The sequence below is a fragment of the Triturus cristatus genome, chromosome 8, assembly GCF_964204655.1.
Source record: "Triturus cristatus chromosome 8, aTriCri1.1, whole genome shotgun sequence".
NCBI lineage: Eukaryota > Metazoa > Chordata > Amphibia > Caudata > Salamandridae > Triturus > Triturus cristatus.
The window spans coordinates 331,838,832-331,856,532 of NC_140591.1; the positions used below are offsets into that span (position 1 = coordinate 331,838,832).

A 17,701-nucleotide genomic window follows, 5' to 3' on the forward strand; every position below is an offset into this window, starting at 1 on the left:
TGGAGGGGGGCCTTGACCCGACCCCCCGTCTTTCCGCTGGCTTGGCAGGTCTGGCAGGACCGGCAGTGGTTGTCCACATCTCTCCGCATCCGGGGCCAGTAGAAGTGGGTCACCAGACGACTGTACGTTTTGTCTTGCCCCAAGTGTCCGGCGAGGGGCACATCATGGGCCAGGTGGAGAAGGAACTCCCGGAAGCGGAGGGGGACCACCAACACGCGGCTGGCCCCGAGTTCTGCTACTTTCTGTTCACTGTACAACAGGCCCTCGGTCCAGTAGATCCAGTGGGTGCCGGTCTGGTCACCGTTGGCTTGCGCGGTCGCCTGTTGTCGGACCCCTTCGAGAGAGGGACAGGACTGTTGTTCTTGCTGGAACTGCTCTCGGGTGGGGCCCCCTTCGTGTCGCCATTGTGTCAGCTCTGGGAGGGCGCTCGGAGAAGCCATCTCTTCGGGGGAGGATTCGCTGGGTCCAGGGTCGGTGTCCGCCTCCTCCTCGCTGCTGGTGGGAGGGGGTGTGAGCCCCTCGGGCTGGGCGGTCCCGGAGGTCGAGGATGAGCGGGGGGCCTGGGCGGTCATGGACCGGGTGATGGCGCAGGCCCAATCAGCCAGTCCCAACATTCGGAGGTGCTCTCGTCGCTCTACTTGAGCCCAGGGGGAACTTTCCAAGTCGTTCCCCAGGAGGCAGTCGACCGGGGCGTCGTCGCGCACTGTCACCTTCAGCAGGCCCGTCACCCCTCCCCACTCGAAGGGGACCAGGGCCATCTGGCATAGGCTTTCACTGTTGTCGGCCGTCCGTACGGGGCACAGCACATTCGGTAGAATCTGCCCAGGGGTCACCAGGTGGCAGCGGACAGCGGTGATACTGGCGCCTGTGTCACGAAGGGCTTCGGCCCGTTGTCCATTGACCGTGACCTGCTGCCGGTACTTCTGGGTGTTGGTTGGGATGGGGGTGCAGGGTACCATCTCTCGGCTACCCAGGCAGACCAGGGACATGGCTGCCGGCTCCCACTCAGTGTTCTCTCGGTCGAGGGCCTCCTCTTCCTCTTCTCCTCCCCCCAAGGCGGCGGCTGTCAGCTGCCGGGGCGGGTGCCCGCCGGCCCCGTTTCTTCGGTTCAGAGGGCAGGCCGGATCGCTGGCAAAGTGTCCTGTTTGTTGGCAGCCGTAGCAGGTCACTGGCGGCCGTGGTCCGGGTCGGGCCGGGCCCACCTTTCGGGCTAGGCTCGGGGAGAGATGTGGCTGCGGTGGCCCTCGAGGGGGGCTCCTGGGGGCCCCGGCGGGAGGGTCTCGGTTCCTGTTCGGCCCTCCCCCCCCACCGCGCTGGCGGGGGGGTCCGTTGGGGTTCCTCTGGTACTCCCCCATTGAGTTCCGGGGGACCCGGGAGTTGACCCATCGATCGGCCTCGACGGCAAGTTTTCGCGGGTCGGTCATTTTGCTGTCGAGGAGGTGCTGTCTCAGTTCCACGAAGCAATTGTTGGAAAGGTGTTCCCACACGATGAGGTCGACCAGCTGCCCGTAGGTGGTTACTTTGCTCCCTTTGATCCACCCTTCTAGGGCCCGACTGAAAAAGTCCACATATTCCACCCATGTGGTACCCGGGATTTTCTTGCAGTCTCTGAACCGCTGGTGGTACATTTCCGCTGTTAGCCCGTAGCGGGTGAGCAGGGCCTCCTTCATGTGATCGTAGGAGGTCATCACCTCCTCCGGTAGCTGGAGCAGCGTGTCCCGCCCCTCACTCAGGAACCGCCCCCACAGGCCCGCGCCCCAGTCCTTTCGGGGCACCCGATGAGAGGTCATGGCCACCTCGTAGGCCTTGAACCATTGTTGGATGTCGTCATTCTTGTAATACTCCTTGACGACTTCTTTCGGGATATGTACCTTGGCCTCGGAAGGCGGTAGAGTGTCTCTAGTACTGGGGGTGTCAGTCCCTCCGTTCTTGGCCTTGATCTCGAGCTCCTTGAGACTGCGCTCGTGCTCAAGAGTTAGTTTCTTTTCCTCCAACTCCCGGTGTCGTCTCTTCTCCTCTATCTCTTCTTGAAGGCGCAGCTGCTCTAGGGCCAGTTTCTTTTCTGCCAGCTGGAGTTCACCGTCCAGCCGCAGTCGGGCGAGCTCTAGCTCGTGGCTCCGGACCTTTTCCCGCTCTCGTATTTCTTCTTCGGAGAGGCCGGTTTCTAGGCTCTTTCTTCCTCCGGTTGCCGGAGTCCGTGCGGTTGCTGCGGTCTCAGTCAGGGGCAAGGGCCCTTCTTCCTGGGAGGGGCCTGCCCCGGCCTCCAACCATGCCCTCAGAGCTTTCTGCATCTCCTCTTTGGTACCTAGGCTGGTGGTTGCAATGCCCTTGTCTTTGCAGAACTGTTTCAATTCTTTGTGCGTATATTCTTCCAGCCGTTCGGGCTGGAACTCCATTGTCGCGTTGTTTTCCTGGCTGCTCATGATGCTGTTCGTTTGGATGGGTAGCTAGTGGGTACTGGCTGGTACGTACTGCGTTCGGCTCGGATCCCGTCGCTGGCCACCAAATGTTGGAAGGCGGACCCCGAGGAGTCGGTGCGACCACCAAGGGGGGGCCCTCACACTGCACGAAGTAGCCGAGCGCTGCCGAGAAGTCTCCTGAGAGATCCTTCTCCTATCACGTCCTAGCACAGTAACACCACCACACAGGACTCAAGGAGGTTGTCTTGTGACAAGCAATTCTTTATCAGCAATAAAAAGGTTACGAGGTCAATATTTACACGAAGGGATCGAGGGATCCACCAAAAGTCTCAGTGTCTCTTTGGAAGGGTCGGGGTAGCGGGACAGTCTTTGGCAGGAATGCGGTACGAGGGTACCTGGGGCCCAGTTCTTATCCTCACGCTGGAGGACCTCCGGATCTCGGAGGGGTTGAGCCGCGACGGCGTCAGCAGGGCTCTGGCGTACAGTTCGTGGAGAGCCGCGATCCAATCAGCAGGGCTCTCAAGATGGTTTCTGCTCAGCTCGAGCCGCGACGTCGTCAGCAGGGCTCCGAGGGAGGTTTCAGCGAGGTTGGGCCGCGACGGCGTCAGCAGGGCTCCGATGTTCCAGGTGGTTCAGAAAGGGTTCACAGGAAGGAGCCGCGACGCAGTCAGCAGGGCTCGTGATGGTTCCGACAAGAGTTCTTCTCCGTAGGGTCAGCCGCGATTCAATCAGCAGGGCTCTCGACTCCGGGATACAACTGCCGAGCTGTGGTGGGGTCGCCCCAGATATAGGTCTGGAGCCCTTTGATGTCCGGACCTATGCGCCCGAGGGGGCGGAGTGGCCGGGTGGAGGTGGCCAGACGCCCAGCAGGAGAGGCGCCAGGCCCATGGGAGTTGCAGGGCGATCACACCTCGAGAGGGGAGGACAGTTGGGGGTCCCATCGATACTGTCCTCCGCCGGGGGCGATGAATGGTTCCTGCGGCACCCCCTGGCTAGTTCGTGGTGCCTCGATGTCGGGGCTTCGCTGGGGTCGAGGCCGGGTTGAGCGGGGTCGCGCCGGCTGGTGCACGGTGTGACGTGGATGCCAACAAGATGGCGGAGCCACGAGGAGTATGCGTCCACGTGCAGCTCCGGGTGAAGGGCCTTGGTGCAGTTCAGACGGGTGGCCCGTGACGGCCGGGGCGGGGAACGGGCACAATCCAGGGGGTTAAGGACCACGCCACGAGGCCGGGTCCAACAATGGAATTCTCTGCGTACTCCATCCCTAACTCTTGGTGCAAAATGAACGTGGAATAGGTAGGTGGGACACCCAAAAGTCTCCTTGTTACTTCATTTTGCACCCAGTGGAGAGACTTGGGGTTACATTAGTCCCATATGCCTGCACAATAGATCCGGATGGGGAGGTGTTGGAAGGCGGACCCCGAGGAGTCGGCGAGACCACTCAGGGGGGGCCCCCACACTGTACGAAGTAGCCGAGCGCTGCAGAGAAGCCTCCTGGGAGATCCTTCTCTTATTCTGTACTAGCATAGCAACACCACCACACCGGACTCAAGGAGGTTGTCTCAAGATGAGCAATTCTTTATCAGCACGTTAAAAGGTTACGGGTTCAATATTACACAACAGGGGATCAAGGGATCCGCAAAAAGTCTCAGTGTCTCTTTTAGGAGGGAAGGGGTAGCGGGACAGTCTTAGGCAGGATCTTGGTACGAGGGTACCTGGGGCCCAGTTCTTATCCTCAAGCTGGAGGACCTCCGGGTCTCGGAGGTGTCGAGCCGCGACGGTGTCAGCAGGGCTCTGGCGTTCAGTTCGTGGGGAGCCGCGACCAGGTCAGCGGGACTCTCAAGATGGTTTCTGCTCAGCTCGAGCCGCGACGTCGTCAGCAGGGCTCCGAGGGAGGCTTCAGCGAGGTTGGGCCGCGACAGCGTCAGCAGGGCCCCGATGTTCCGGGGGGCTTCAAGGTTTCAGCAAGAAGGAGCCGCGACGCAGTCTGCAGGGCTCGTGGTAGAGTTTCAAGCAAGAGTTCTTCTCCGCTGGGTCGGCCGCGATTCAATCAGCAGGGCTCTCGACTCCGGGATACAACTGCCGGTCTGTGGCGGGGTCGCCCCAGATATAGGTCTGGAGCCCTTTGATGTCCGGACCCTTGCGCCCGGGGGGGCGGAGAGGCTGGGTTGGGAGCGGCCAGACGCCCAGCAGGAGAGGCGCCCGGCCCAGGAGAGATGGAGGCCGATCGCACCTCGGTGTGTGGGGACGGTGGGGGGTACCATCGATACTGCCCTCCACCAGGGCGATGAGGTGTTCACGTGACACCCCCTGGCCAGTTCTTGGTGCCTCGATGTCTGGGCCTTGCTAGGGCCGAGGCCGGGTTGAGCGGAGTCATGAGGACTGGTGTGCAGGGTCACGTGGCAGGTGACAACATGGCGGAGACCCGAGGTGTAGGTGACCTCGTGCGGCCCGGACGGGTAGCTCGTGGAGGCTAGGGCGGGGAACGGGCCCAACCCCCGGGAGGTCAGGACCACGCCACGAGGCCGGGTCCAACAGGCGTCCCCCCCAGCCGAAGGCAGGGAGAGTCACCCATCTTCTTGGGGATTCTCCTCGTCAAGGCGGAAGAAGCGGGACAGGCCGTCCGCGTTGGCGTGGTCATTGCCGGGTCGGCGCTCAACCGAAAAGTCCATCCCTTGCAGGGCAATGGACCACCGCAGCAGCTTGGGATTCTCGCCTCTCATTTGCATTAACCACCGCAAGGGCCGGTGGTCGGTCTGGACCCGAAAGTGGGTCCCGAAGAGATAGGGCCGGAGCTTCTTAAGGGCCCACACTACGGCGAAGGCCTCGCGCTCGATGGTGCTCCATCGTTGCTCCCGGGGCAGCAGCCGCCGGCTGATGAAGGCCACCGGGCGGTCGAGTCCCTTCTCATTAACCTGAGACAGGACGGCCCCGATCCCATATTCGGAGGCGTCTGTCTGCACGATGAACTCCTTACTGTAGTCAGGGGCCTGGAGCACAGGGGCAGTGCACATCGCTGCCTTGAGAGTCTCGAAAGCTGATTGGCAGCGGGGAGTCCAGTGCACCTTCTTGGGCTGTTTCTTCGAGGTGAGCTCTGTGAGGGGCCCAACAATGCTCCCATAGTCCCGGATGAACCGCCGGTAGTATCCAGTGAGGCCCAGGAAGGCCCGCACAGCGGTCTGGGTAGTGGGGGGTTCCCATGCCTGGATGGCATCAACTTTTGGCTGGAGAGGGGCCACCTGACCGCTTCCCACCTGATGGCCCAGGTAGGTCACCGATCCTTGGCCGATCTGGCATTTGCTGGCCTTGATCGTGAGCCCGGCCCTTTGGAGGGCGGCCAGGACGGCTTTGAGGTGAATTAGGTGCTCGGCCCAGTGGTTGCTGTACACGGCAATGTCATCCAAATAGGCCGCGCTGAAGGCCTCGAGCCCGGCCAGAACCTTGTTTACCAGTCTCTGAAAAGTGGCCGGGGCGTTCTTCAGGCCGAAGGGCATCACCCGAAAGTGGTAATGCCCATCAGGGGTAGAAAAGGCGGATCTTTCTCGGGCGCCGGGGGTGAGCTGGATCTGCCAGTACCCGGCGGTGAGGTCCAGCGTGCTCAAGTAGCGGGCGGACCCCAAGCGGTCGATGAGTTCGTCGGCCCGGGGTATAGGATGGGCGTCCGTCTTGGTCACAGCATTCAGAGCTCGGTAGTCTACACAAAATCGTAACTCCGGGGGATGGCCGGGGGCTGCGGCCTTTGGTACCAGGACGACAGGGCTGGCCCACGGGCTTTCGGAGGGCTCGATGACCCCCAGGGCCAACATCTTCGCTACTTCGGCCTGGATGCATGCCCGTACTCGGTCGGGTACCCGGTAGGCTCGGTGTCGCACGGGGGGGCTGTCCCCGGTGTCGACGTCGTGGACGCACCAGTGGGTCACCCCCAGGGTGAGGGAGAAGAGGGCTGCGTAGTCCTGCAGCAGCTGTTGACCGTCGATACGCTGTTCCGGGGTCAGGGAAGAGGCGAGTTGGACACCTTTGATGGATCCGTCGTGGACGTTGTTCTGCAAGAGGTCGGGTAGGGGCTCGGAGTCGTCCTCGCCCCCCTCGTCGGTCGCCAGTAGCAGGCTCAGTTCGGTCCGGGCAAAGTGGGGTTTGAGCCTGTTAGCATGTAGAACCCGGAGGGGGTTCCGGGGGGACTCTAGGTCGACTAGGTAGGTGACGGGGCTTTTCTTCTCCACCACCTTGAAGGGCCCGGTCCACTTGTCCTGGAGGGCGCAGGGCTCAACAGGGGCCATGACCCAGACTCTCTGGCCTGGCTCGAACTCGATTGTAGAGGTGTTCCGATCGTACCACCGCTTCATGTCCTCCTGGCTGGCCTCAAGGTTGGCTTCGGCCATGGCTCGGAACTTGCGGGTCTGGTTTCGTAGGGTCAGGAGGTATCGGTAGACGTCAGGAGGGGCGCCTGGGAGCTTCGTCTCCCAGCCCTCCTTGACCAGGCTGAGCGGTCCGCGGACCGGGTGTCCGTACAATAGTTCAAACGGGCTGAACCCCAGGGACTTCTGCGGGACCTCCCGATAGGCGAACAGGAGGCATGGTAGTAGGACATCCCATCTCCGCCGGAGGGGCTCTTCCAAGCCCTGAATCATCCCCTTCAGGGTTCTGTGAAAGCGCTCGACCAGCCCGTTCCCCTGAGGGTGATAGGGGGTTGTGAATTTGTACGTGACCCCGCACTGCTGCCACAGGGACCGCATGTACTTGGAAATGAAGTTTGTGCCCCTGTCGCTCACCACTTCGCGGGGAAATCCCACTCGGGAGAAGATCCCCATCAAGGCCCGGCCTGCCGGGTCTCGGAGGTCTCGAGCCGCGACGGTGTCAGCAGGGCTCTGGCGTTCAGTTCGTGGGGAGCCGCGACCAGGTCAGCGGGACTCTCAAGATGGTTTCTGCTCAGCTCGAGCCGCGACGTCGTCAGCAGGGCTCCGAGGGAGGCTTCAGCGAGGTTGGGCCGCGACAGCGTCAGCAGGGCCCCGTGTTCCGGGGGGCTTCAAGGTTTCAGCAAGAAGGAGCCGCGACGCAGTCTGCAGGGCTCGTGGTAGAGTTTCAAGCAAGAGTTCTTCTCCGTTGGGTCGGCCGCGATTCAATCAGCAGGGCTCTCGACTCCGGGATACAACTGCCGGTCTGTGGCGGGGTCGCCCCAGATATAGGTCTGGAGCCCTTTGATGTCCGGACCCTTGCGCCCGGGGGGGCGGAGAGGCCGGGTTGGGAGCGGCCAGACACCCAGCAGGAGAGGCGCCCGGCCCAGGAGAGATGGAGGCCGATCGCACCTCGGTGTGTGGGGACGGTGGGGGGTACCATCGATACTGCCCTCCGCCAGGGCGATGAGGTGCTCACGTGACACCCCCAGGCCAGTTCTTGGTGCCTCGATGTCTGGGCCTTGCTAGGGCCGAGGCCGGGTTGAGCGGAGTCATGAGGACTGGTGTGCAGGGTCACGTGGCAGGTGACAACATGGCGGAGCCCCGAGGTGTAGGTGACCTCGTGCGGCCCGGACGGGTAGCTCGTGGAGGCTAGGGCGGGGAACGGGCCCAACCCCCGGGAGGTCAGGACCACGCCACGAGGCCGGGTCCAACAGGAGGCATTTCCTCCTATTCACCTCCAAAAATTTGCACCGAACTGCAGAGGTACAGGTCCCTCAGTATTCCTTGGAATCAAAAACTACACCCCAGTAAGAAAAATCCAGAGTGAGTGCCAATAGGTGACCTTGCAGCTCAATACCCTGCATCTTGATCTGCTTTAAATTACATGCAATTGTAATTGCAATTATGTAGCGCTTACTACCCCTGAAGCGTTGAAGTGCTTTTTGGTGAGTATCACGCTACTCTGGAACCTAAAAAGGTTTAGTGGTAAATTAGTATAGGGAAATATGAAATTAATTTGAGCAGGGGACATGTAAGTTATTTGGGTTGAAAAAGATAGTGGCGGGATAGAAGAGGGGGGTTTGCATTTATATAGCGCTTGGTACCACTGATAAGGTGTCAAAGTGCTTTTCGGCGCGTAGCACGCTACTCCAGAACCCAAACAGGATTAGTGGTCATGATAAAGGTTTTGAACCGGTTGGTGGCCAAACCCAGGTATCCCTTAAAATTAAAATATTCCTAGAATAGTGTATTTAATCCATTAGGGGTTCTAGATATCAAAACTGCATCATCCGCATATAATAATACAGGGACCTTTTTGCCTCCTAAAGAGGGGGCTTCGGAAACGTTGGTGGACAGGGCCGGATCAAGCACATTTATATATAGCAAAAACAGCATGGGGCTATAACACACACCTATCCTACCCTCGTCCAATTTTAAAACTCTGTCCTCTCACCTGAGGGGCCAAACCGGACTGAGGCAGGAGGGCAAAGTGAAGCATTCTCAGGAACTGAACTAAGTCGCCATCAATCCCCATGTCGGTCAACAGTTCCCAGAGCTTGGACCTTACCACACTATTGAAGGTGCAGGACAAATCCATGAAACCCAAGCAAATGGAACCCTGCTTTGCAATGGTATGTTTGCTTATCAGCAAATGCAGGCTTAAACATTGCTCCGATGTGCCTAGCCCCTCATGGAATCCATACTGCACCTCTGACAAAGTGCCAGTAGCCCCAATCCAGTCCAGGAGGCATGCCAAAACCAATCTGCCCACCAGTTTGACTGCAAGGTCCAGATACAAAATTGGGCAGTAACAATTCAGGGACTGGGGGTTGCCCTTTTTGAAGACGGGTACAATAATGGCAGAATGCCTAGACTGCGGTAACCCCGTCCTGCAGAGTGTGTTAAAACTGTTACAAAGTAATGGGGCCCAGAGTTCTGGCGGTTTTATACAAGTCCACAGGGACCCCATCTGGACCAGGAGCCTTCTACTTTGGCTTTTAACAATTACATCCCTTACTACATCAACAGATAACTCAACTGATAAAGGGTAGATTACCTCTTCCTCAATAGCTCCAGTGACACTTGCAGAGCCACAGACTTTCTAAAATTGCTCAAGCGAGACTTCCTGATTTAGGGTGGTAACAACGGAGTTTGAATTTACCCCCACTGTCTTGATGTTTCTCATGCTCACCCAAAAACCTCTGGTGTCATCCAACCTGAAAGCCTCTACCAAGTCTCCCCAGAACTCATCCTGTAGTTCCTTCCGCCTGGCCCTTATCACTTCCCTACATGCCTATTTGCAATTAGGTACTTTCAGCTCGGCCCTTGGGTTGACTTTTAAGGCCTCGTGCAGGTACTTTGAGGCCTTTCTGCAAGCCTGTTCGAACAATTTAAACTCAGCAGACCTTGTTCTACTAGGTTTAGTTAATATGCTGCTCACCACAAGACCTAGTTCTACAAAATGGGTAGACACTACCTGAAAACAATCGGGAGGCTTGAGGCAGGCAAGAACCAGGGGAAGATGGTTAGCGCATAATTTCTCTAAAATGGTCGCCATGAATGAATGAATACTTTCTTGTATAGCGCATGGCTACCCTAGAGCATCCCAGCGCTGTAAGACCTAAAGGACATTAGAGGACATTATAGAACAAAAATGTCTTTAATTGCTTCCTGAAAGCGATATGATTTGATTCATGCCTGATGTTGTCAGGGAGTTTATTCCATCCTTTAGCCGCTTGGACAGAGAGTCGGCGGCCGCCCATCCGGGCCAGCTTCACCCTGGGAACCACACGCAGATTTCGTTGGTTGGATCTAAGAGATCTAACCGATTGATGGCGGTGAAACAGGGGATCCAAAATGGAAGGGCCCATATTGTGGATGGACTTATGTGCCAGACACATAGTCTTAAACACAATCCTTTCCTGAATTGGTAGCCAATGGAGCAATCGAATTGAGGCCTTCGCTGAACATCGTTTGGGAACTTTCATAAGCAAGCGAGCTGCGCAGTTCTGCAGAGCTTGCAGAGTTTTTATAGTAGCTGCTAGGGTCCCCAGATAGATAGCATTTGCATAATCCAGTCGCGAAAGAATCAGCGACTGGACCAATACACGTCTAGCTTCAAAAGGGAGGAGGTCTAGAACTTTTCTAAGAACTCTCATCAACCCATAGCAGGTTGCAGCCACCTTGTTGGCCTGATGTTGGAAGTTCAGGGCGGAATCCATCCAGACCCCCAGGCTTTTTATTTTGGCCTTGGGCTTCGGAGGAGATCCCAGACAGTCCAAGTCCAAGTTAATTGGGGCTTTATAGCCCAACAACATAATGTCCGTTTTGGCTCCATTCAGCTTTAAACAAGACGAGGTCATCCATTCAAGGACTTTGGTAAAACACGGGGTCAGATTGTTGATCCCCTGATGTAAAGCATCGTCCTTCACCAAAGAGACAACCAGCTGCGTGTCATCGGCGTAGGTGACAAGCTGAATTCCCCAAGGAAGCACCACATCAGCCAGCGGTCTCATATAAATGTTAAACAGCATGGGGCTGAGAGATGATCCCTGGGGAACGCCGTGACTCAGTTGCAGCTGGCTCGATGACACCTCATCCTCAAAAACGGAGAAGTATCTATCCGATAAAAAGGAATGAAGCCATTTAAGAGCCAATCCGGAAACCCCTGCTAGACGAAGCCGATGCAACAAGAGAGAGTGGTTTACAGTGTTGAAGGCTGCGCTGAGGTCCAATAGGACCACCGTAGCGCAGCCTCCCGCATCCACAATACTCCTAGTCGCCTCCACTACCGCCACCAGCGCAGTTTCTGTTCCTTGCTTGGCTCTGAATCCAGTCTGGGTTGAGTGTAATGAGCCATGGCCACATTCCTCCACACCAAACGCTGCCCTTGCGTCTTGGTTTCTTGGGACTGTGAGTTCCAAACCGTAAGGTCACCCTCTCTCTTTGGGATCCGTAATTCCACAAGCAGGGGATTGTGAGGTCTTTCATCTGTTTCGGCTCCCATAACCCAAGCACCCAGCTCCTGATTAGCGAAGATGCAATCTATCACAGTGGAACACTTCCCCCTCTCAAATGTTGCCTTGGTCAGATATAGAGGGTCATGGATATCAGTGACATTCAGGAGGTTGTGCAGTTTAATGAGTTAGTAGAGAGCCAGGTTACCCTCATCATTAGGTTGTCTGTCGCTCCCAATAGAAAGGCTATGAAACATAGTTTGTACATTCTGCAATTGAGTAGAACCCAATTTCACATTAAAGTCACCCCAAAGAATGCTATTGTAGCCATATGCAGGGGTGCTAAGGTTTCCTCCAGACCTTATATAAAATCAGACAGTACTTTAAGGTTAGTAGTGTGAACAGCCTCGAAAAATCCTTTGTTAAAATGTATTAGGATGATACACAAACCGTTGGGCCATGTGGTTAGAAGGTTTTGTATTAAAGGGCTCTCAGAGGGGATTTGGGTGACTTTGCAATATGCAGTCAATTTGATCCAGCAGGTTAAGCCGAACGAGCTGGGGGAATTAATAGGAATGATAACCATCTAAAACAACGTCCTCAATAGCCCAGGTTTCCTGAAAAAGAGCTATATCGTGCGTAAGTACATAAAGCACCCAATCATCATAGGCTAATTTGCTGGCTAGATCTCCCACATTCCAAAAGAGAATGTTCAAACATCATCCTTCGGGGTCCCCTCGGGGTTTGAGTGTACTCATTGGATGGCATGATCCAAGCTAATTTGGGTGCTGATTGTGATCGATTGGGTGAGGTATTAATAAGGATCCCGGGCTCCTTGAGGTGGGGGAGGGTTTACAAGTTATAGGGGCTGAGTCAATCATTCTCAGACAGGTCACTCAGAGGAGAGAAGCGGTTTAAGACCAGCGCAGCATAGTGTGACATCTGCATGGGAGTAAGATGCGGACTACTTGCTATGTCTCTATAGAAAAAGCCCAGGGGCGGGACCCTGATCTTACTTTGATGGCCAACCCTGGGGCTCCGATCAGGTGCATAGCTGTACAGGGATCCTTGAAGGTGATAATGACACTGTCACCCTCAAATTCGTTTGCATTTTCCCAACCCAACCCACATGTTTTGCCATAATTATTTCCGGGTATGGGCAACCCTGAAACCTAGAGTTCCCCATAGCCCAGTGGGTTGCTTTGTTTATTAACTCTATCGTGGACTCACTGGTTCCAGGGAGCAGTTTAGGAACATCCACTAGTATGGCACACAAGGAGAAGCGGCGGGGGAAGGTCATATCTAGAAGAGTTAGCATGTGTTGACCCTGCCGCCTTAACTGGGAGGGGTGGAGGATTTCTGCATGGGGTATACCCAACGTATGTATACTCTGAGCTGATGTCATCAGTGGACCATTCCAGCTTACCCCTGTGCATTGGAGACTATTGGGGCAGGCTGTGGGGCACTTTACTTAGCATAGATTAACATCCCCTTTTAGGGGTAAAAATGCATTTAAAAAAGCTTCTAAAAAATCACAAACACTGAGCAGGCCCGTCTACTTTGCTGCTTCTTTGCCCAGGCTGGTATGGCAGCCGTGGAGTGATTTCCATTAGTGAATGAGCTTCACTCTAGCCCCCATCCCTGGGTCTGCACAAGAAAAAGGCGATTTTAAAAAGTACTGCAATAGTGGGCCTGGGGTAAAATAATGAAATTCTACTTGGGCTTGTCGTAGGACTTGGGAGGAATGTCTGAATTGCGTCCAACTCCACACCACAGTCTTATAAATGGACAAGGGTGTGTTGTAGCTATCCTTCCCCCAAAAAAGAATATCTTCCCCTGCCTCGGGGTGGGTTGGTTATGTTCCACTCTGACCCAGCACCTGGTCCGATGAGGTGCTAGGAGCTGTCTCCCCCACCCTATTCAGGGCTAGGGGAGAAAGTTCAAGAACATCTCCGACCTTTCCCAAAACGATCGGAAGGGAAGTGTGTCCCTTGCCTTCCTGCTCATCATCCCCCTTGTCTTGACTTATCTCCCCAAAACTTGGCTTGAGATAGGACTGAGGACTAAACATTTTCCCACCTTTCCTTCCACCTCGCCCTTTCTAGCTCCCTCTCCCCCACCTGCACACACGCAAATTCACCTCAGCAGTGCAGAAAGGAGAATATCTGAAATGCCACATGACGTGGGAATTTCAAAAGTGGAGAAGCTCAGTGATTTATATTAGGGGTGGGCAGAGTTGGCAGAATTGGATTCCACAGAATGTCATTAAAATGCTGTGAGACTCCGCGGAATTCCGCGATTGTGAGGAGTGGACATTTGGTGCTATTTTCTTAGCACAAAAGGCACCCAGGAGTCAAACAATGGATGTGAGGATGCATTTTGTGCTAAGATATAGCTCTGCCAAATACAAAATGCACAGTAGTCCATACCCCGCTGCGCCCTTAAATGATCTGCAGTGATTACTGCAGCGTATGTACGGGCAGTGATTACTGCAGAGTATGTAAGGACGTTGAGGCATATGCACTACTGTGCATACCCCTCGGGCCCTTACATACTCTACAGTAATCACTGCAGAGTATGTAAGGGCGCCGAGGGCTGTGCTCTGCTGTGCATACCTCTTGGGGCCCTTACATACTCGGAGTATATAAGCTTTATATACTCTGAGTATAAGCCTTTTATACTATGAGTATATAAGGGCGCCGATGGGTATGCACAGCAGTCAGTCGGTGGTTTTTAAACAGGCCCGGAAGAAAGAGCTGTCCCGCTATGTTTAAAAATCACTGCAGATTAAAGTTTAATCTGAAATGTTTTTTAAGCATAGAGGGACTGCTTCCTCTCTCAGCCCTGTTTAAAAAACAGACTCTGCAGATTAATACCGTTGACAGAGCGGCGGAATTTAATGGAAATTCCTTGTTACAAGAGTGATGCAGAATCACCAAATTCCCCCAATTCTGCCAGCGGAATTAAAAATGCTGCCCACCCCTAATTTATATATTTTGTACCACATTCAGAGCCCTAAAACATTGTCAATAAAATAGGATTTTTGCTGGAGGTAGAAGTGTGCTGTGATACATTAAAATGAAGTACTGGCCTCATATTATTCCTCGCTCCCTCTGAAAGTTCCATCATTCTGAATTTTGGATATACAAAATAAAATAAAAATCACATATTTTGTAAAATAATTCTTCATTCAGTACAAGTGTGAAAATTTAGGCAACCTTTTAGCATAGACTGTGTTATTTTTGTGTGAATGTGTTTAAGTGAACAATAAACCATTTGGAGTGCTTTGAGGCTGTGTCAGGACTAGTAAGCGCTATAGAAATTGAGCGATCCAAATCCCTCTGGATGATGCTTGTTTAACCCTCTGTGTATTGCCTAAGACTTCTTCATTATATTCACAAAGACGTGCTGTGCAGCTGTAAATTTTCAGGCGCTCGATCACTCATAGAATTCTTAGCTGCAGCTGGTGTAGTACGATGGACTGTACATTGCATAAACGTACAGAAGCAATTGGAATCAGCGCAGCTTTAAGGCGGTGCCACCATTGCAGCCGCACCTGGCGCTCAATTGGGGGGTTTAATGCTGCATATAGAAATAATTCATGGGTTTAAAAGCACCTGCTGCAGAGTTCCTTGTGTGTCCAGCAGTTTTCAGGCAACAACATACTGTCAAGATAACTGGTGATTAATGTTCCTGCGTGACAGGGATTGAGTTTTGCCTAGTGGAAGTTTAGACTCATCATATAGTAGTGCAGAGGGTTAATATGCCTGCTGCAAAGAACATGTACATGCAGATCACAGAATTGTATTTTATGCAGATAACTCAGTGGGTTACTGCTTTTGTCACAGAGATCCTTTTGGTACTTGCAGTTCATAATCTACAATCCTAACATAGCAAAGAGAATTAGGAACTGTCAACAAAGAGATGCATGCAAACTACAGCAAGCGTTATGTTTTTCCCCCAGTCTTTCATCATCTATTCCTAATTTTGCTAAAAAAGGGTTAATAGAAATTCATTCTTATTAGTAAAGCCAACTCCAACCACTGTGTTACGTTTCAAATCCTGAGTTTGTGCCACTCCAGACCAAAAACTCAAAATAAAACACACTGACTAGTAGTATGGATGGCATTTGACTCCTACATCTTTTAATCCTTATTGTCTTTTGGTACATCTCATATATGTACACATGTATCACTCGTTACATCTGTATGATGCGTGTGTGATGGAAAGTGCTCTGACCCCCTAGAATGGTATGAGTAGAGCTTTAAAATAAATGAAGTGCGTGTGGGAGAGGTGCTCCAGAAAGATGAGATGCACCATCGGAGGGTGGCAGTGAAGGAATCCTTGCAGAAGGTCATGGGGGGTGGAGCGAGGGAATCCATGCAGAAGCAGGACATGTGGGGAGGGTTGGCACCAAAAAAGATAGTCGCACAGGGTGTCAATTGTTGGAATAAGGAGTCAAACATGTTTCTCTATGCTGGGGATAACTGAAGATGAGGATTTTATTAAGGGTCAGAGATGTGGAAGTGAAGAGATACAGGGGAAAAAGAATTGGGTCAACAAATTCTGTGGGTACAAAGGTATGAGAATGTCTTACATGAGACATGGCCTGAAATCCAGGCAAACAAGTCCGACAGGAACACCACTTAACAACCAACAGCGCTCCTACCACATAATTCAGGAAGCAACGAGGCGTTTCGGTTGCATGTCTTTTTACTTATGCTGCCTTAACTTTGGTAAACTAATGATTCTTATCTTCTTCATAATTCATATGTTGTTCCACCTTAATCATCTGCCCTACATATAGGATGGGCTCACATCTATATAGTGAGCAGGGAGGCCTCAAAACATAGCAAATTCCTGAAACTTAACCATGGAGAACTGTACACCTCAACTGTGCGAAACAAACGTCAGTGTCACATCCTTGAGCATAATGGTACAAACAGACCCACAACAGGATTTAGGAAGACGCCACTATCAAACAATTAAACTCGGCCAACTGCAGCCTACTGCATCGTGTTCCCAAATCGGCACTCCAAAGACCCCGATATCTTTCCGAAGACTTGCACTTCTGTATTTATTAAATAGATTTTTGCATGTTAACTTTTAATTCTATACCACTCTTTGTACAGCACTCGCCCACGCTGTGCGCAGGGTGTCCTGATGCGGGACATCACGGCCCTAAATAAATCAGTATTAATGTATTTAATCTAACCGGGATCATTTCCAACAAAGCTTTCATTTCGATCCATCGAACATTTTCAAAAGATATGTCAATATGTAGTTTTCGTAGAGAACGGTGGTGTAAAAAATGTGCACCTTGTAGTGAATGTTATCCACACACGTCATGGGTGTACTATGCTGCGTTCACACGTGCCATTTCCTTGGCTGCATAAACGAGTCTAGAGAACTTACCGGATGTAGACAGCGAGTCAACGAACTCAAAGACACTGCTTTCCAAGTCAACAAAATTAGCGAACGGACGTTTGGACCACACGGCAGCCGTAATGAGAGGGCATTTCTCCACAATGTTGCCGAAAACGTCCATAAATTCCTCGTACGTCATGGAGTTGGCTGTTGCTATATCCATGGCTCTGACTTTGCAAGGGAAATGACGTGCCGTCCCTGGGGCGATTTTACACATGGCTTGTTTAAACTTGCTGCTGAACTTTGGATTGCGGGCTCGTTTTGGTGAAATCCTGATTCAGCAGGCTTTGAATCAACATAAAACGAGGACAGATCCGTGAGTAGAGATCCTTCGCAGACATCATAACACATACCGCTCGATCACTGCTGGGAAGCGTGGAATACATTACAAATATTTCACCGTCCGGTGTGTTATTCGTCTTGAATTCTGTCTGCCAAGATTAAGTCTCAAGATACAACATGAACTGTTTAAATGTAGCTGTGGATGATATTCTGCTGCCCAATTCAAATGTATGTTTAAAAAAATAGAGAAACAAAGGGCATATCAACAACAACTGGCGATAATTATCGCTAAGCGCACTTAGCGCTAGGATAATTATCGCCGGCCAGCGTTGGTTTTTATCGCTGAGATAGCGTGCTATTAGCAACGCTTATCTCAATAGCGATAAATATCTTCACGCTAAGTGGCTAACATGAGATTATCGCTGGAAACCCAGCGATAATCTCACGTTAGCTTGTTGATAGGGACAGACAAACTTAGCCATGATATCCTCCTTCCATAGGATATCATGGCTAAGTCAGAAAAATACCAGACGTAAAAAAGCAGCGTTAACCGCGGTTAGCGCTGCTTTTTAGGTCTCGGGACTATCCGGTCGGCAGACCGGAAGTCCGGAGATTTAATGACTTGGGAGAAGAGGGGCTTGAACCTGCCCCTCTTCTGCCCTGTTCTCCATTGGCTGGCCTCGTAAATGCTGGCCAGCCACTGGAGAAGAGGTCCCGTCAC

General features: G+C 53.0%; 1 protein-coding gene across 1 annotated transcript in view; it reads right to left on the reverse strand.

Annotated features, from left to right (window-relative positions):
- URAD (ureidoimidazoline (2-oxo-4-hydroxy-4-carboxy-5-) decarboxylase) overlaps positions 1 to 16,909 on the reverse strand; it is a 116,871-nt gene extending 99,962 nt beyond the window's left edge. Inside the window, exon 1 of the mRNA XM_085621638.1 lies at positions 16,687 to 16,909. Within this exon, the coding sequence (XP_085477764.1) occupies positions 16,687 to 16,861 (175 nt within the window). The 5' untranslated portion in view covers positions 16,862 to 16,909. The remainder of the gene's footprint in view (positions 1 to 16,686) is intronic.
- Positions 16,910 to 17,701: the final 792 nt, after the last annotated feature.